This window comes from Elgaria multicarinata, chromosome 9 (genome assembly GCF_023053635.1).
Source record: "Elgaria multicarinata webbii isolate HBS135686 ecotype San Diego chromosome 9, rElgMul1.1.pri, whole genome shotgun sequence".
NCBI lineage: Eukaryota > Metazoa > Chordata > Lepidosauria > Squamata > Anguidae > Elgaria > Elgaria multicarinata.
Window position 1 is genome coordinate 32,733,575 of NC_086179.1, and position 17,562 is coordinate 32,751,136.

At 43.7% G+C, this 17,562-nt stretch overlaps 1 protein-coding gene across 3 annotated transcripts in view; it reads right to left on the reverse strand.

The window, feature by feature from the left end:
- MYH9 (myosin heavy chain 9) overlaps positions 1–17,562 on the reverse strand; it is a 74,825-nt gene that overhangs the window by 4,494 nt on the left and 52,769 nt on the right. For all 3 annotated transcript variants that reach the window (XM_063133459.1, XM_063133460.1, XM_063133461.1), the window contains exons 17-37: positions 16,969–17,090; positions 16,393–16,462; positions 15,701–15,861; positions 14,934–15,042; positions 14,520–14,651; positions 13,844–14,050; positions 13,427–13,564; positions 11,915–12,038; positions 10,975–11,146; positions 10,141–10,353; positions 9,720–9,864; positions 8,840–9,046; positions 8,364–8,468; positions 6,951–7,103; positions 5,674–5,922; positions 5,031–5,243; positions 4,210–4,422; positions 3,831–3,992; positions 3,292–3,420; positions 1,052–1,140; positions 720–843 (exon numbers count right to left, since the gene is read on the reverse strand). In XM_063133459.1, the coding sequence (XP_062989529.1) occupies positions 720–843; positions 1,052–1,140; positions 3,292–3,420; positions 3,831–3,992; positions 4,210–4,422; positions 5,031–5,243; positions 5,674–5,922; positions 6,951–7,103; positions 8,364–8,468; positions 8,840–9,046; positions 9,720–9,864; positions 10,141–10,353; positions 10,975–11,146; positions 11,915–12,038; positions 13,427–13,564; positions 13,844–14,050; positions 14,520–14,651; positions 14,934–15,042; positions 15,701–15,861; positions 16,393–16,462; positions 16,969–17,090 (3,237 nt within the window). The remainder of the gene's footprint in view (positions 1–719; positions 844–1,051; positions 1,141–3,291; positions 3,421–3,830; positions 3,993–4,209; positions 4,423–5,030; positions 5,244–5,673; positions 5,923–6,950; positions 7,104–8,363; positions 8,469–8,839; positions 9,047–9,719; positions 9,865–10,140; positions 10,354–10,974; positions 11,147–11,914; positions 12,039–13,426; positions 13,565–13,843; positions 14,051–14,519; positions 14,652–14,933; positions 15,043–15,700; positions 15,862–16,392; positions 16,463–16,968; positions 17,091–17,562) is intronic.

Here is a 17,562-nt window from a genome sequence, read left to right on the forward strand (position 1 = left end):
TGCCTGCTTTGCATGCAGAAGGCCCCAAGTTCAATCCCCAGCATCTGCAGGTAGGTCTGGAACAAAACCCTGCCTGAAATCCTGGAGAGCTGCTGCCAGCCAGTGTCAACCAAACTGGGCTAAATGGGCCAATGGTCTGATTCTGTATACGGCAGCTTCATATGATTCAAAGCAAAAGCTAGTTGAAGACCACCGAAAAACAACTCCAAATACCCAAGCAATAGTTAAAAGTGACCTTTAAACTGAGGAATACCAGCAACAACCTACCATACTAGTCTTACCTTTCTACTGAGGATCTGAAACGCTTCTACCAGAGATCAAGCTACTATTCAACATGCATTAGCCACTGTGCATCTCCATGCTCCCCACATCAAAACAAGGAGCCATCTTAAACTGACTCAACTCATTGGCCTATCAAATCCAATGTTCTCTGTTCTGACAGGCAGCCGCTCATAGGCAGGAAGTTTGTCTAAGTTGGAATCTCCCAAGGCCGTACCTGGAGATTTTGTCTGGGATTTGAAACAAACATCTCCTGTACCCAAAGTCAGAATTGTGATCCTACAGCAACAAGTCTCTCAACAATAAACTACCCATGAAGTCTTTGGAAAACGGATACAGACACAGGAATTTGGATTAATTCTAGCCTGAAAAGTTTCTTCGTGGGATGCATCTGCCAGCTGAAGCCCCACCCACCCACCCCACTGCTAAATAGCAGGTACCTGAAGATTTGCTTTCTTGAGGCGGTCATTCACCAACTCTGTATTGCTCTGCTCTTCCTCCAATTCTTCCTCCAGCTGAGCTATCCGACCCTCCAAGCGTCGCTTTTCCTCCAAGGCCAGAGCTCTGAGAAACACAGTGCACAGTGAGAATATTCAGACAGTGCACTTCCATGAAGAAAGCTCACTATTTGTACTTTTAGATATGTTCCATGTTTGCAAGAGGACCTCAGCAAAGCACTTAAGATTTGGACAGCACGGAGCACCCTTCCCCTGACAGCCTGTTCCCACAATGACATTTCTCCTCCCAGAAGGAAAAGTGTGCCAGCACTCACCCTTTGCCACTACTGTTGGCAATCTCATCAGCCAACTCATCCCTCTCTTGCTGAGCTTGGCGCTTGGCACGTTCAGCAGCTGCAAGTTCCTGAAATCAGAACAAAATGTACACAGACTACTGGTCAAATTGAAGCTTACTGAAGGAAAGGAGATATATCATATTATATGAAGTACAGGGTAGAATATCTGGAATCCAGTTATAACCAGAGTGCTTCAAAAACCAGAAGCTTATCCACCCCCAGAAAGTAACAAAATGACATGCATTTTGGAATTGGACATAACACTGTATTGAATGTTACAGTAACCACTAGTTGCTCATTGAATTATTTGTGATGCTGTGAAGTGCATAGGGAGAGAAATAACTTCACATGCAGCCATTACTCAAGTCAAAGCATCACAGGATTTTGATACATGAGAGGCTAACATACATATCTCAGGGTGCTAGTTGTAAGGATGGGGTTAATTCATACCAAGAATGGCTTTTTAGTATGTTAAAATGTACTTTTATTGTTATGATTTTAGGAGCAGAACAGATAAGCGCCAGCTGCATGGGGGCATTCTGGCACATCCTGGAACCGCTTGGGGCCAGGCCAATCGGCCTTGAGTGAAAAATTAACATCTCAGGGAAGGTGTGAACGATCCTTCGCAAGGGAGGGGGGAAGGAGCAGGGGAAACTATCTATAAAGAGTACGTTTTGCAAGGGGCTTTTGTTCTGAGCTGGATGACCACATGGCTGGGTGAAGTATAGTTTGCAACTTAGTTATTTTAGTTTGCTTGGTCTGGGTGCCTACTCTGTATCTGCATGTTTTATCCATTGAATGCTAATCTTGTATTTCATACCCTTATCCTCAATAAATTTGGGCCTAACCCTCCAGTTTTGGAGCCATGTGCGTGTGTTCTTTGGATCTGTGCAAAATCCAGTGGAAAAGCCAGCTTTGCTGGGGCGTGCTTCCTTTACACTAGTTTCGTCCTATAAAGCCTGACATGGCTTGGAAGTGCAACACCCGACAGAGCACCACTCCAGATACAAACCAACCTATACACTATGCTCATCATATGAGGCCCTCCTCCAAGTGCAACAAGGGAGAGGGCCTTCTCAGTGGTGGCCCCCCAATTATGGAATGCTCTCCTCAGTGTGGTCCGCCTGGTGCCAATATTTTTATATATTAATGGTTTTATATTATATGCTTTTATGATTTTAATTTTTGTAAATTGCCCAGACCGCTTTGGTTATGAGCAGTATAGAAATCTAATATGAAATGACTAACCATTAGTGCACTTGCTGATAACCTCAAGGCTCAACTTCTGCAATGCACTGTACATGGGGCTACCATTGTACCTAGTTCAGAAACTTCAATTGGTTCAAAATATGGCAGCCATATTTTGGTCACCAGTACATCTAGGGGTGAGCATATTACCACAACATTAAAATCACTCCACTGGCTGCCAATTAGTTTCTGGGCAAAGTACAAAGCATTGGTCATTACCTTTTAAAACCCTACATGGTTTGGGTCCAGGTTACCTGCGGGATCGCCTTCTCCCATACAGTCCACCCCGCACACAAAGGTTCTCTGGGGAGAACTTACTTCAGTCACCAAAACTAGGCTGACAACTGTTACCCAGAGGACCTTTTCTTCTGTTGCCCCCAGACTATTTAATGGCCTGCCGGAGGAGGTTCGTAAACTTAACTCTCTCTCTGAATTTAAGGCAGCTTTAAAGACTAGGCTTTTCCGGCAGTCCTACCCAGATGAATGTTAAACCAAGAATCTTTAAGATGTGTTGATTGTTATTTTGATGTTCTATTGGTTATTTATATGCTTTCTTAATTAATTTTATGTATCTGATTTATACTGTATTGTTGTACTAATATTGTTCCCCACCTCGATCCAATGGGAGAGGCGGGTAAGAAATAAATAAATATTTATTAATTATTATCATCATCATCATCATGGCTGGAGAGAATGAGAGACAAGCTTGGGGAGGGGAAGAAGACTAAGCTGGCTCTAGCCTCAGCCCCTGAGTAAGAAGGCTGAGATGGTCATGATGGGAGGGAGTACCCAAGGAACTCCTGCTTTGGGCCCAGCACTTCATCTGATCTCCCTCCACCTTTGAAGCAACCAAGGTGAAAGGACTTTGATTGCCTATTCCCTGAAAGCAGCCTCTTCCTTCCTCCTATACCCACATGCCCCCTTTGAGCACCAACTCAGGTGTGTATTAGAGTTTTCTGGATATAGGTTACCTCCTGCATTTGAATCATCTCCGCTTCCATGCTCTTCAACTTCTTTTCATTCTCTTTGGCCTGGGCCAAAATTTCTTCCCTGGAGGCACGTGTGTCTTCCAGCTCACGCATATAATCCTTCATTTGGGCCTAAAAACGACAGACAATCCCATGAATATTTGAAGCTGCCTTATATCAAGTCAGGCTAATTGGCCGTCTACAGTGGTTCTCCAAGGTCTCAGGCCAAACCGTCTATCACAGCCCCATTATACAAGACTTTTTAAACTGGAGATGCTGAGAACTAAAGCTGAGAACTTCTGCACACAAAGCTTCCGGTCTACCAATGACATACCAAAAAGGAAACATCAGATTTACATCGGATGTCCAACTGAAGATTGAGGCAAACATCTTAAAGCTTTCCTTAACCAAAGTAGCAACTAAAGAAATTTTCTGCTGTGCCACAGCAAATCTTGCATGATGAGGTTCTGGTCACTCTTCTCTCCCCATTTTCTTGTGGATTATTGCCAGAGAGCCAGTAGCAAAGAAGTGCAGAACCTCACCTGCAACTTCCGGAGCTGTTTGATGGCTTCATCACGATTCTTGTTAGCAGAGTCTATGTGGGCCTCCAGATCCTTTAGGTCCATTTCCAACTTCTTTCTGGCAGCCACAGCGATGGAGCGTTGCTTCCTCTCATCTTCCAGTTCCACTTCCATTTCTCGCACCTGTATGGTATCCAAGCACAGACAGTTTAGCCATGGATACAACCCTCTTTCTCCATCCCTGAAGCAAGGGAGGAAGAAAGAGGTGAGGTAAGGGGGTGCAGGCCTGCTGTATTGCCATATACATTGTCAGCCATCTTAGGAGTCCCCTCCCCTCCCATCCTTCCCTGAAAGGATACTAGGACCAGTAATGGAGTTCCTTAGATTTCTGGAATGGTACCTGTCTGATCAGCTGCTTCCTCTTTTCTTCGTTCTGTTCATCCCGGGCCAGGAGATCACGCTCAAACTGTGCCTTCATGGCTTGCTGGTTGACTTCCAGGCGCAGCTTGGCATCTTCCGTGGCCTGCAGCTCATCCTCTAGCTCTTCCAACTGTGTCTTCATCTCCTCCACCTGCTGCTCCAGAGCTCGTTTGGATTTCTCCAACTCGTGGACCTGCAGCACAAAAAACATAAGTCAATCCAAAATCGGTTTCTCTCACATTGACCCAGTCACTGCTTTCACTGCCAAGTACTTGAGGTGCTTTATTACTAAATATTAAATGTCAATGGAGAAGCATTTAAAAATCAGACAAGTGCATTAGAATAGAAACAAAAACTCACTTATTCCCAGCTCACCACCCACCTTCAGCAATCCCAATCCTTCTCTGAGCAAGTCCCTTTTTCATGGGGTTTAACTGGAAACGGGACATTTAGAGGAATTCCTGCCATCTAAGTTCTGATCTTGGCCCATTTATACATTCGCAAATCTAAGCTGTATACATTTTTATACCTCTAGGTAAGTAGGCAGGCAGGCAGTGGAGGGGTTTAATTGAACAATTCAGTCATCATATGGTTCGTTTCCAAAGGCGCTACGAAAGATTACATGCAGCTAGCCCTGGACTCATTAGCTTTGGTGTCTTACTGGAAGTGCACCGGAAGCCACTTTTAGCAAGCACACTTTTCTCCAAGGGCATGTGCTAACTTCCGTGCTGATCCCTTCTTACCCCAGCCTGTTGGATGAACGGTGTAATCACCTGTTGTACCAGAATACCACCAACTTACACTCTTGCCCACATCATCCTTTGAACTCATCAAATCCTCCATCTCTGTCCGGAACTGCTTGTTGAGTCGCTCTAGCTCTGCCTTCTGTTCTATGGCTTCCTCAAGGGCTCTGGCCAAGGAGAGGGCTTTCGTTTCCTTCTCACGTGCTTCTGCTTCAGCACGATCCCGCTCTTCAGCATACTTTGCAGAGATGGTTTTCTCCTCCGCCAGCAGCTGAAAAAGGAAAGTTAATGATGCTGTGAGATTTCCCCAAAGAAGGATTTAGCTATCGCCTGTTGTTGTTCCATCAGGGGTTATTGTTCCATCAGGGGTTATTATTCGAATAGTCTGAACACCGAACATGGCTCCTGGGAACCAAAGGTAACCACCAATTCCTAGGATGAAAACTTAATTTACTGGCTTCGAGGCTGAAAATAGTTTGCTCCCATTTAAAGCAAAGTGGAAGGCCTGCCCTTTACTGCTTAGGTCTGTTCCCAAAGAAAACCAAATCCAGCAAACAGGGCAAGGTGATTGATCTCCATTATCTTTCAGTTACGGGACAAGAAATGTCCATCCACTTATAGACACTTCCGCTCTTCTACGGAGTGGTTACCAGTGAAAAGGAGGAATGGAAGACCCAGTTGCAAATTAAAATTCGGTGTACCTGATCAAACTTCTTCTGTTTTTTCTCCAGGTTGGAGACGATCTGCCGCTGATGATCCAAATCCACAGCAATATCATCCAGCTCTTGTTGCAGCCTAGTCTTGGTCTTTTCCAGCTTGTCATAGGCAGCTGCCTTTTCCTCATAACGTTGGGTCATGGCTTCCAAATCTTTCTGAAGCTTCTTCTTGGCTTCTTCCACCAACTCCAGACAACCCAGGCTTTCATCCATTTTCTTCTTCATATCTGCAATCTAGGGGATGGAAGGAAAAGGGTGGGGAAGAGACAAAGGATTTTAATTTCCATTAAAAAGTTTAATGGAGAGAATCAAAATATGTAGTTTTAACATTTCTATAGGGTGGTGGAATCCAGCAGTGGCTCTGTAAAGAGAAACTTAGCCAAATGTTGAAAGGATGAACAATAAGTAAGTATAAGCATCCCCGACAAGCATCTGTCGGGGATGCTTTAGGGTGGATTCCTGCATTGAGCAGGGGGTTGGACTCGATGGCCTTGTAGGCCCCTTCCAACTCTGCTATTCTATGATTCTATGATCTCAGAGGGCAAGAGTTCCATACAATGGGACTGGCCACAGCAAAGGCCTGACTACTTGCTGACACAGGATGCCATAGTGGGATCCTGAAAACAGTAGGTGGGGGCTGAGCACCAGCTTCCCCAGGACAGCTCTATACCTATCATATATTTCAGTGGACAAAGCAACTTTCATAAAAAGCTCATTTTGGATACCACACTGGAATACCCTAAACTGTTTGGGACACAATCCTGCATGCTACAGACATGAATACATCTGCCTTCAAATCCTGATATGGACAAATAGTCTAGTTTGCACAGAACATTAAACCTTGGTTTAGCATTATGGGGGTGAACCACAGCAAGACTCATGTACTCCCCCCACCCCCTGTACAACTGCGACATCAGAAGGTTACACTTCTGTTTAAGATCAAAAACAGTTGAGTGTTACATCTGAACTTTAAAACATGGTTAATTTTAACTATAGTTTGTTGAAACAAGCGAGCTTCTAAAACTATAGTCTGAACCTGATTTGTTTCAACAAACCATAAGTTAAGGTTAACTACAGTCTGTACGACATGGCAAGCTTTGGTTAATCTAAAATGGAAGCAAAATCTCCCGAGCTCCTCCTCACACTCGCACCATGAGGGGAGAGTGAGAGGCCAAGGCTTGTTCTCATCATGCAGGGACAGAGTATAGCATTACATCCAAACCAGCAGCCCATTCGTAACTCACAAGTTTATTCAACAGTACCTGAAGCTGGAAGGCAGAAATCTGTTTTCCCAAGTTCCTCTTTGCCTCCTCTTCTTCCTCTAGTTGCTCTTTGAAGCTGTTCTTTTCATCTTCCATCTGTTTCAGCTTGGTGCTGAGGCTCAGTTTCTGACGGGTTTCCTCCTGAAGCAACTCCTATAACAATCACCATATTGAACATTCAGCATCTTGAAATGAAGAGCCAATTAATCATCTCAAACGTATTATATCTGCAACACAGAGAACCTTCAGCAATGGATCAAGGTCACTCAAACTCATACATGGCCATTTGTCCCCAGAAATCAACTGGAGAAGATCTGCTGAGGGAACTTTTGGGAGGAGCAAGATCAACTAGTGGGGATGAACGAAAAGGCTTTGTAGCACCCACCTGTCATTTGGAATGAATTGCCAATGGAGCGAGACCCCCCCAGTACAAACAGATGGCATTTTTATTTGGGTGGGTGGGTGGCGGAGAGAGTGTGTTCAGACAATGTGTGTTCAGGTAAGAGGCCTTCTCAGTGGTGTCCCCCCTTACCCCACCAACAAGGCCCACATTGCGGCAACATTGTTATCATTTCGGCACCAGGTCAAGACTTTTCTCTTCTCCCAGGCATTTAGCAGCATAAGCTGAGTTTTTTAATTGACCCCAGATCTATCTTTAGGTCTGGCTGAGAGTTCAAAGTTATTTTTAAATGGATGTTGTCTTCATACGTTGTCTGTTTTTATGCTTTTAAATTTTGTATATCGATTTTTTAACGTTTAATATTTTAATCTTTGTAAACTGCCCAGAGAGCTTCGGCTACGGGGCGGTACAGAAATGTAATAAATTATTGTCATCATCAGCAGGAGAAATAACACAGCGTTAGTGGTTTCTCTCACCCCCTCATGCTGGCTTTGCAATCAGGATTACCTTACCCACACCCCAGGTTGCCATGTTGTCCGCACCTGAGGTACAGCTTAGGCATAGTGAACTTTCACCTACCATACAATCCATGGTTTGCAATAGGGATCGTAAAGAGGATAAAAAGTGACTAAGCCCACGCCTGATCCGACATGGTGCGGGTAATTAGGTAATTTTGATTCTCCAAATTGCGCTCTGCTTTGGAGATGGCCAGAGCTACTCCAAAGCTCAAAACGTGACAGGAATGCTTCCATTCAGGGAAGAAGAGGGCTTCGGCGATTGTACGTTTTGACTGGCTACCAAGGTCAGCCAGCATTTGTGGACTCCAAGTACTGCACTCCCTATTCCTCTGCAAATTAACCAATCTGTCACCATTAAGCAAGTGGAAGTATTTTAAAGCACCACAGCATGTCCACTATCATTTTAAAGCACCACAGCATGTCCACTATCATTTTAAAGCACCACAGCATGTCCGTCAATAGGAGAGAAATTAGGCAGCTGCTACGAAGTCTTACCTGTGTGTCCTGCAGCTGTGATTCCAGTGTAGAGAAATCCTTGGCTAGTTTAATTGACTTGCTATCAGACTGGTTCAGAAGACCAGTGACGTTGTCCAACTCCACCTGAAAGAATACAAGGGAAACAATTCCATGAGTCATCTACTACTACATTTCACTACAGTACAGCAGAAGAGAAACCCAGAACAAGCATCAGCGTTTACTATCCCTCTTTCCTAGCTAAACCTACCCTACAATATTATAAGATTTTTAGGCCCTTGCTGCCGATAGGAATCATACCCAAGCCCCACTTGAGCGCTTGGAAAGCTACATGCTTACCATGAGCTCATCTCTTCACTTGGTCTAAATTGGAGTGAGGCCAGCGGAATGCTTCCCAGTGTCTCCAACGAGCACATTGTTTCATGCTGTTGCAGAACCCCATTTTCCCCTAGGGTTGAAAAGAAACTTCCCTAAAGGGAAATACTTAGGATCCTTACCTGCAGTTTGTTAACTCTCTCAGCCAGCTCGGTCCGTACTCTCTCCCCCTCCGTGAATTTCACTTGCAGCTCTTGGAGCTGAGTTTCAACCCTCTTCCTCTTGTGCTCGGTGTCTCCTTTGGTCTGCAGAAGGACCTTCACCTCATTGGATAGCTCTGCACGTTCACCCTCCAGGGACTGCTTTGCCTTTTCAAGGTTCACTTTCACCTTAAAGAGACAAGAAGAGAAAAAATTACAGTTAAATGTGACTTCCCCAGAAGTTTTAACTTCCCGTAACAATTTCACAATGTGTTATTCCAAAATGTGATCCTGATGCAAGAGTCAGATCTATTATTTATATATATATTTATTTATTTGTATCCCGCCTTTTGCCCAATACTGGGCCTCAAGGCGGCCATGGGTTCAGCATCCCAAAACTACTAGGATGATACATATGCAGGTTTTCGTGTTTGTATTGGCGCCACTCATGCCATATGAATTAAGAGCCTCCTGTACACTCAAGACAGAATGTCTATGCCAATTAAGTGAACAGAACAGATGCTGTGTCGTTACCAGCTATTATAAGGGGGAAAATATCATTGATATTAATAGCCAAGTATTCTTGCAGGTAAAAGACTACTAGCGTGGACAATTAGCAATACTCTTCTAAAGCAAAGTACTGCTCTGGTCCACTTTCCCAAGTCATGCTAGAACATTACTTCTAGCCTCCTTGCATCATTTCTGAATGCATTTCATGCAGCAGGAAGTTAAAGCCACTTCTAATCTGCATAATACATCGATTTTGCTCTCAAACTACAGATGCAGAAACTGGAAGATAGTTCTTGGCTCAACATGAGGCTCTTTAACCAGCAGCATCACACCTTTCCAACATCTCACGTACCCGTTTGGTCTGCTCCAACTGCTCCGCCAGCTCTTCCACAGCCTGGGCGTGCTTCTGCCTCATCTCCTGTATCTGTGCCTCGTGGGTCTTTGCCTCATCATCCAGAGTCCTCTTTAGAATAGTCACTTCTTGCTCACGTTTTGACCTGTTTGAAAGCCACAGATACTTGAAATGGCCATTGGCACAATTGCATAATATGCATCTCAAGACTGCCAGAGACTTGAGGCACGCAGCACATATATACAGACCTACCCAAGAAAAAATCTGAAGGCATTAGATAACACGATGAAGTAAGATTTAGACCAAGCTCTATGGGAAAGACTGAAAATTTAAAACCAGCTGGGCCCTCTATAGCTTTTCTATCTTTTCAAGCAACTGAATTGGTCCCAGTGGCATTGTAGGCACCAAGCACTGCAATTACCTGAGTTCCTGCTGTGCTGCAGTTGAGTCTAGTGTGTCTTCTAGCTCTGTCTTAAGAGCCTCAAGCTCTTCACCCAGATCCCGCTTCTGTTTCTCTGCTTTGTTCCTGGCTGCCCGTTCAGACTCCAAGTCTTCCTGCAGCTCAGTTATCTGAGACTCCAGCTCACGGATCTTCTTCACGGCCATGTTCTTCTGAGCGGCCTCCTCTTCCACCCTGCAAGAGTTGGAGACATGTCACACAAAAGATCTATGGTTCGTGGACCAGAGATGGGTATGTCTTTAGAAAACTTACTAAACCTGCCATTCTATACACACACCTGGGTGTAAATCCCATTAAACTCAATGGGGCTTACTTCCAAATAGACGTGTACAGAATTGCACTGCAGGAGAGGTTTAGCGTTGAGTAGTATCTTGAGAAGACATTAATGCCCCACGTCTGGTCTTGTTACAACCACAGTTGGATTCCACTGAAAATGCTAAGCTTCAGCCCTCCACACCAAAGAGTGGAAGCCAGAGAGGTTCAGGTAGGAGACAGTAGTTTAATATCTGCCATATGAATGGTTTTATGGTCTGCATCATAAGCCCATTCTTCACTTTAATGTTGCATCCTGATCTTATGAAGCCATAATTCTATTTAATATTTAGTTCTCTTTTAGTAAATTCTTTGCTGCTGTGCAAAATGAGGATTACTAGACAGAGGCTTTCATCCTTAAATTGAGGACATTTCTCAATTTAAACAGATCTCATAGTACGAGCTAAAAGGAGAGACACAGGAAACTTTCCCTCCCCACCTCCAGCTCTCATTTCCAATAAGAAATTTAATCCATGGCCTCACCGAGCCAAAGCAGCTTGCAGCTCCTCCTCTTTTTTCGCCAGCTGCATTTTGAGCTCTGCTATTTGAGCTTGCAGTTCAGCTATTTGATCATGAAGATCTGTAGAGTCTCCCTCTAGCTTCCTGCGAGTCTTCTCCAACTCTTGCCGCTGCTTTTCCTCTCGGCGCAATCGCTCTGAAGGAAAGAACAGAGTTAGGTCAATGGTGCAACTTGGTTCTTAGAAGTCTAATCAAAACCAGGTGAAGTGTCAGTGTGCCAGAACCTATATCTAGATATGGTAACAGTGACGGGTTACAATAGCAGCTCCCAACTGGGGTACCCATGTCAAAGACTAGGTTTGGGGAGGGGGGGAATATTGCCCTTTAAATTCATCAGAATTTTTATTCATTCATTCCCCTCCATAAGGCTGCCTAGCTAAGGCAGAAAGCATTTTTCTAGATAGTTCTGAAAAAACACCACAGGTATTCAGAGCACAATGTTCTAATTGCCCTCAATCTTAAAAAAGCAGGTCAAACTCAGCGATGGCGCTTGCGCCAGCATTCCTAGTAATGCCACAAGTGTGCATCTATTTGAAGCAGTATCACAAACCCCAGTATTCAGGCACCAATGAATATACAAGAGCAGAAATATTCCCGCAGCAGGAAGAGAAATGGAACCAGCTGCTCTTCTCCATTGGTCTGTTTTAGAGATTGTTATTATCCAGATGAAGGCTCAGCTGACAAAGTGTATAACCTTCAGCCAGCCAGCCACTGAATGGTTCTGTCAGACTGATCAATACCTCCCACCAAACTCTCCACAGCAACAGTGATATTAACCCCTTGGGATCCAAAATCCGACACGGCCAGAGATTGAACTGATGCTGTACACAAAGTGAGAAATCCTTTGTGGAGAAAGGATGGAGAAAGGTGGAATATGCTAATCCTTCCTAGGTTCTTCTCCTACCTTCCAACTCTGTTATCATAGTCTCATGCTTGTTCTTGAGTTTAGCTAAGCTCTTTGACTTCTCTTCTTCTTCAGTTAGGTTAGTCGTGAATTCTGCAATTCTATCTTCCAATAATTTCTTCTCCTGAACAAAACAGAAGAAATGAAGAACTATTAAAAAAATTCCCAGCCATAAGTATAAGAGCCTCTATTTGTGACCTGTGATTAGTTGTCAGACAAAAGTTTGAAATGAAATTAGTTAACTTCATTCTAGATTGTTATTAGAGCAAATGCTCCTCACGTGTCACAAAGGTTTAAAGCCACCAAGACCCAGTGGGATAGCCAGCAATGCCACACAGTATCCATGATTTCTTAGGCAAAGACACCATGTAGCGCTGAGATGTTGCAACTAAAAAACTCATTGCGTTGTCTTCTCAGCATTTGACAGTCCAATTATAAATTGCAGCACTAAAGCGAGTCTGTGCAGACATTCAGCAGAAATGAAAAGTTACAGAGTATGTTTAGTTCAGGGCAGGTGTCCTCTTCAGCTCTATTTTCACAAGAAATAAGCACTCTCTAATTAGAAAGCATAATTGTTACCACCATCCCTTACCCCAGGAAGGTTTACTAGAAAGGTCCTCCAAATATATTGTGAAAATGTATATGCAGCCTTCTCACCATACACTGGCCAACTCCTTGAAGAACCAGAGGGAATGGCAGAGATCAGATTACACCCTGGTTGAGGTGCAGGCCGCATCACACATGCTGTCTTGTTTCAAAATCATTCTGAGTACTTTTCACCCACTAATGTTGATTCTTTCTCTCCCCTGCCCCTCGTTTCTTTTACTGAAGAAGTTCTGCCTTGCCACTGCAGCTTAGTCAAGGAGCAGATAACAGACCTTCTTGGTTTTTCAGGCCAGGACCCATGAAAATTGCCATTCTCATCTTAGCAGGGTCCAGTCCACATGGATTAATTTGTAGATGTCTAACATGCATTCCTGCATTCAGCAGGGAGTTGGACTCGATAGCTTTATAGGCCCTTCCAACTCTACTATTCTATGAAGTGGGTGAACGGTTTGCGGCTTGGGGGCAGATTAAAATAGCATTTTGAACTCCTTCAGTCCTTTGACTTGGCACTTCCTGAGAATGGACTTGCATTACCAAATCTTATTATAGGAGCCAATACAACAATTTGGCCTTTTCTGTCTAGATCAGAGCATTTTTGTTTGGATGTAATCACTTTTTTCCCCTGACAAACTTGATTCTGAATGATGCAACAAGTTTTTCAAAGGAGTTATTTTAAGAAGGTATCTTCATTTGACCAAAAAATTTACAGAACCAGGTAGGAACATCAATTTCTTCATACAAAGTATGATATCTGTAGTGATACCTGTAAGGGGGCACCTACATGCCATTAGAAGGTGCAAAGGAAGCCAGCAGTAACAACAGCCCTCCATTCACATCGGATGTTGTGTTGGCTACGTTTCCTCCCTTCTGCCATCCCACCACGGAAGAGCTTCATTGCTGCCTTACCTTGGCCAGTTTGCAATTTTGATCATCAAAAACTATCAAATCTTCCTCAAGTTTCTTTAGTTTTGCTTCAGTGGTCACTTTTTCCAGCTGTAGCTTTTGCCTGGCACTTTCCTCTTCTTCCAACTGCTCTTCAAGCTCCTGCACAACAAACAAGGCAAGGCGTGACATTCAGATCAGGCTTGGACTCTGACCAAACCTTTGCAAGCATCGTGAGGCCATCTTTCAGTCTCATCGCAAGTAATGCCTACAAAGGGCCCAGGAAACACATATGGGCCCAGGGTGTACCAAGGCCACTTCCATCCTTAAAACATATATTGCTTCCACTTCTACACTTTCTACAGAGACCACTATGTATACTCTGCGCAACATGAGCCACTGGGTGTCACACTATGGTAATACCCCCATCCTGGGTATTACCTGAATATTCTGCTGCATTTTCTTTTTCTCAGTTTGTAGATGCTGACACCGTTCCTCCTCTTCCTCCACTCTGGCCTCCAGGTCGTGGCATATCTCCTCTAGCTCCTGTTTTTTTGCTGTCAGGCGGGCTCTGATCTCCTCAGCCTCAGCACAGAGTTCAATTTCTGCTTGTAATTGCTCTTGCAACTGCATCTTTTCTGTCACAAGCTACAGAAGACAAGTACATTTTAATTTGAAGCTTCATTATTTTGCCAAAGATTCAGCAGTCATAAAAAATGGTGGATTTTATTCACACATTGGCTGCTTTAAAAAAAAAAAGGCAGACAGACCATGTGTGTATGTGTACAGACCATTATACAATGTTGCACTTTTAGAGAAAGGAACCCAGTGATCCCTTCTGCATTTGTTGTTACAGTTCAACCTCCAGCCCCAACCTCAAATTTCTATTTTTAAGCTATACGTTTGCTGAAGCAGAGAGAGTCCACTCCAGAGCAACACACTGTGCTAAAACATTCAACTCAGAAAGATTTGATATGAAATACGTACCTCAAAGAGCCATTCCCTGCATCATTTAACATTTGCAAAATACTATTCAAAGTCAGCTACAACTATAGTATTTTCAAATCTCTACAAGAAGTTGATCACCCAACTGTCTGAAGGACAGCCACTTATTCACCTGTGTCTGGAGAGTTTCCATTTCAGTCAGTCTGTATTCTGCCGCCACCTGCTTTTCCTTCACCTTCACCAGCTCTTCTTCCTTGGCCAGCATCTCCTCCTCTTGCCTGCTCACTTGCAGCAAAGGCTTGACCTGTGGGAAGTCAATTTCAGCAGCAAGTTATTTCAGACTTATCCGTTTGTGTATTAGATGAACATCTGATTTGTTGTGCATAGAGCATGAGAATTTAAAGCTATGGTATCCAAGGACTTGTTTCCATCCCAAGGGGCTAATGAGTGCCTTGGCTTTTTGAAGGACAGGTAATCTTCAGCACAAAACATCATACATGGAACTGATGAGCAAATGCAATGTCCTTTAGAGAGAGTAACATTGCAACTCAACTTGCTATCACTGAATCCTTTCCCCAATCAATACCTTTGTGAACAATCTCCACCATTGCCAGTTACGAAGCTTCAAGTAGGCAGCACAATTCCTCTGAAGCACCTTCATTGCCGTTAGTTGCTGCTGGCGTTTGGCAAAAGCCCTGGGATGGGAAAAGTGAAATAAGGAGAAGAGGGGAGAGTAAGAGAGAGGGGGGAAACTAGAGACCTTAAAAATTGTGAAACTTACTAACTATAAGCTTCAAAGCGTTGGCTTCCCCCCGTTACACTATTCCTTTCCCACCAAAAAGTTCTGTTCAGTTTCTTCTTTTTGTCTTTTATTACTATTTGGTAACAACCTGTCCACCAACTAGTTTGGAAGACTCCGTCACCATCGGCTCCATGCTTATCTCAAGCTGGTTCTCTCCTACTGGGTTCATGCCTCCTACAGGGAGCAAGCGCCAGCTGCATTTTTGCATAATAACATCATGATGCTTTATCCCTGCACCTGTACTAACTGTGGCAAGAGATCCAGAGTCTACAAAGTGTTGATCACATGATAGCATTTTACTATGATTTAAAGAAGCAGCCTTGAAATGAAACAATGGGATTTCAGGAAACTCAGCATCCTGGGGTACAGATATTCCACCCAGTATGTACTCTGTATTTCATCTCTCAAGCTTTCTTGAAATGTAAGAAAATCTTAACCCAGAGTAAGAGCCAACTGGTGTTTTCAAAGTTATCTAAAATTCAGACTGCCAATAATTTCTTGCCAGTTGGCGGAGGATGTTAGTTAACAAGCAAGAATTGATTTATACATACTTTCTAGCCAAGTAGCCTCTACAGCATGCCTGGAACCCAATAATGACATCTGTGATTTTCAAGTCTCTTTCTTCTTCAAGGTGGGCAAGGACACCTGCTCGGAAAAACACTTTGCTCTGTCCAATTCGGTAAAGGTTTGGGTCCAGCTCTAAGGCTTTGATCTGAAATGGTAAAGAAAAGAATATATGCCTTTAAGAAGTCCACTTAAAGCCACTGTAGAAAAATCAAGGGGTGGGCACCAAGAACTTCACACAGGCTTTCCAAGGTACAAGCAGACATTCAGGAGCCCTCAAATAACTGCTACAGAGCTTTCATGAGACACACTTCAATAAAGAGTACTCGAAGGTCACTTTTAAAGTGTGCGTGTATCCTGGGAGCTTCTGTCACTAGAAATCATTAGAAGAATATGCATTGAATCATGCTCCCTTTTCATGAAGAAAACCAGTAGGAGCCACTGGGGAATTCAGATCCATGCTAGTTCCATCTTGAAACTACGGCATGCTTTTAGAACACTGTTTCACATCCACAGTAGTGATCCATCACTGATAAGCCAAAGCCCAGCAGCTGTCAACATCAATAGAGGTTGACTTTTCATAAAACTACACTAATTCACGTTTACAGTCTTCTACCTCATCAAAGGTTGGATTTAGCTTCTCCTATGTACTTCTTATGATTTCTGCAGCTGGGCTTACCATCAACACACAGGCTTGCTTTCCATCCATGAACCCTTTAGGAATGGCATTTGGAGTCAGGATCTCATATCTAGAAGGAAAGATGTTGCCGTTTTATCACTAAGTCATATCATATATACAAGACATGATCCTATAAACAAGACTTGGATTATAGGAGTAGATAATCCTGCAGAAAGAGATAGTTACTACGGAGTTGAATTACAGTCAGTCTTTGATTGCAAACAACTGGTAGCAGCTTGTCCTGGAGGAAGTATTTTGCTTCAAAACAAAACACCAAGTACATGTCATTACTACTATTGTCAAGAAGGGAATCCAGCCCAGTATTGACACATGGGGGGCAGGGGAGTGGAGACGTTTGGGGTATGACCTCCTAATTCAGACAATGGGGTGTGTCAAGTCTGTGCCAGACTACCCAAGTCTGGCACAAGTAGCTGCTACTGACCAGGAGGTTTAAGCCATCTACAAATTAAGAATGGACTACTGACTGGCAGGACATTATTCCTTTTTACAAACTCCATCTAAAAGCATTTCAGTTACACATTCAGCACACAGACTGAAGCCATGGCTCAGTTTTACCTTTGTCGGAACTCCTGGAAGACCACTCTGTTGGGAAAGCCCTGCCGGCAGATACGGATTCCCTCCAGCACTCCATTGCAACGAAGCTGATCCAAAACTAGGTGTGGGTCTAGTTTTCCAGCCTGTGGAAGAAAGGCAGGTTATTACAGGAAGTACGTTTAGATGCTCCAGGTGCCAAGGTGGCTGCAGCTAGGAGCACATTCTACCAGCTTTGACTGCTATCCTCACTGCCCCTTTTGCTAGAGAAGATGGCTTTGGCTACAATCATTCATATTTAAACACCTAGATTAGATTTTCATAGTGTGTACTGGACAGGGCTGCCTTTGAAGAATATTCAAAATGTCAACCGGTTCAATATGTAGTCACCAAAATCTTGACTAGGGCTACCAGGTTGGAGTACATAACTCTAACAATATTTCATTTATCCTAGCTATCAGTTCATTTACAGGCCTGATCCAACTTCCTTCTTCTTACTAATACTCAGATCCAAATCTGAGCCCACCCCCAATCTGAGGTTCAGAAGGGAGGTGGGCAGGCATGCACACACACACATACATGACAGGCCTCTTCGGATATGACTCTCCAATTGTAGAG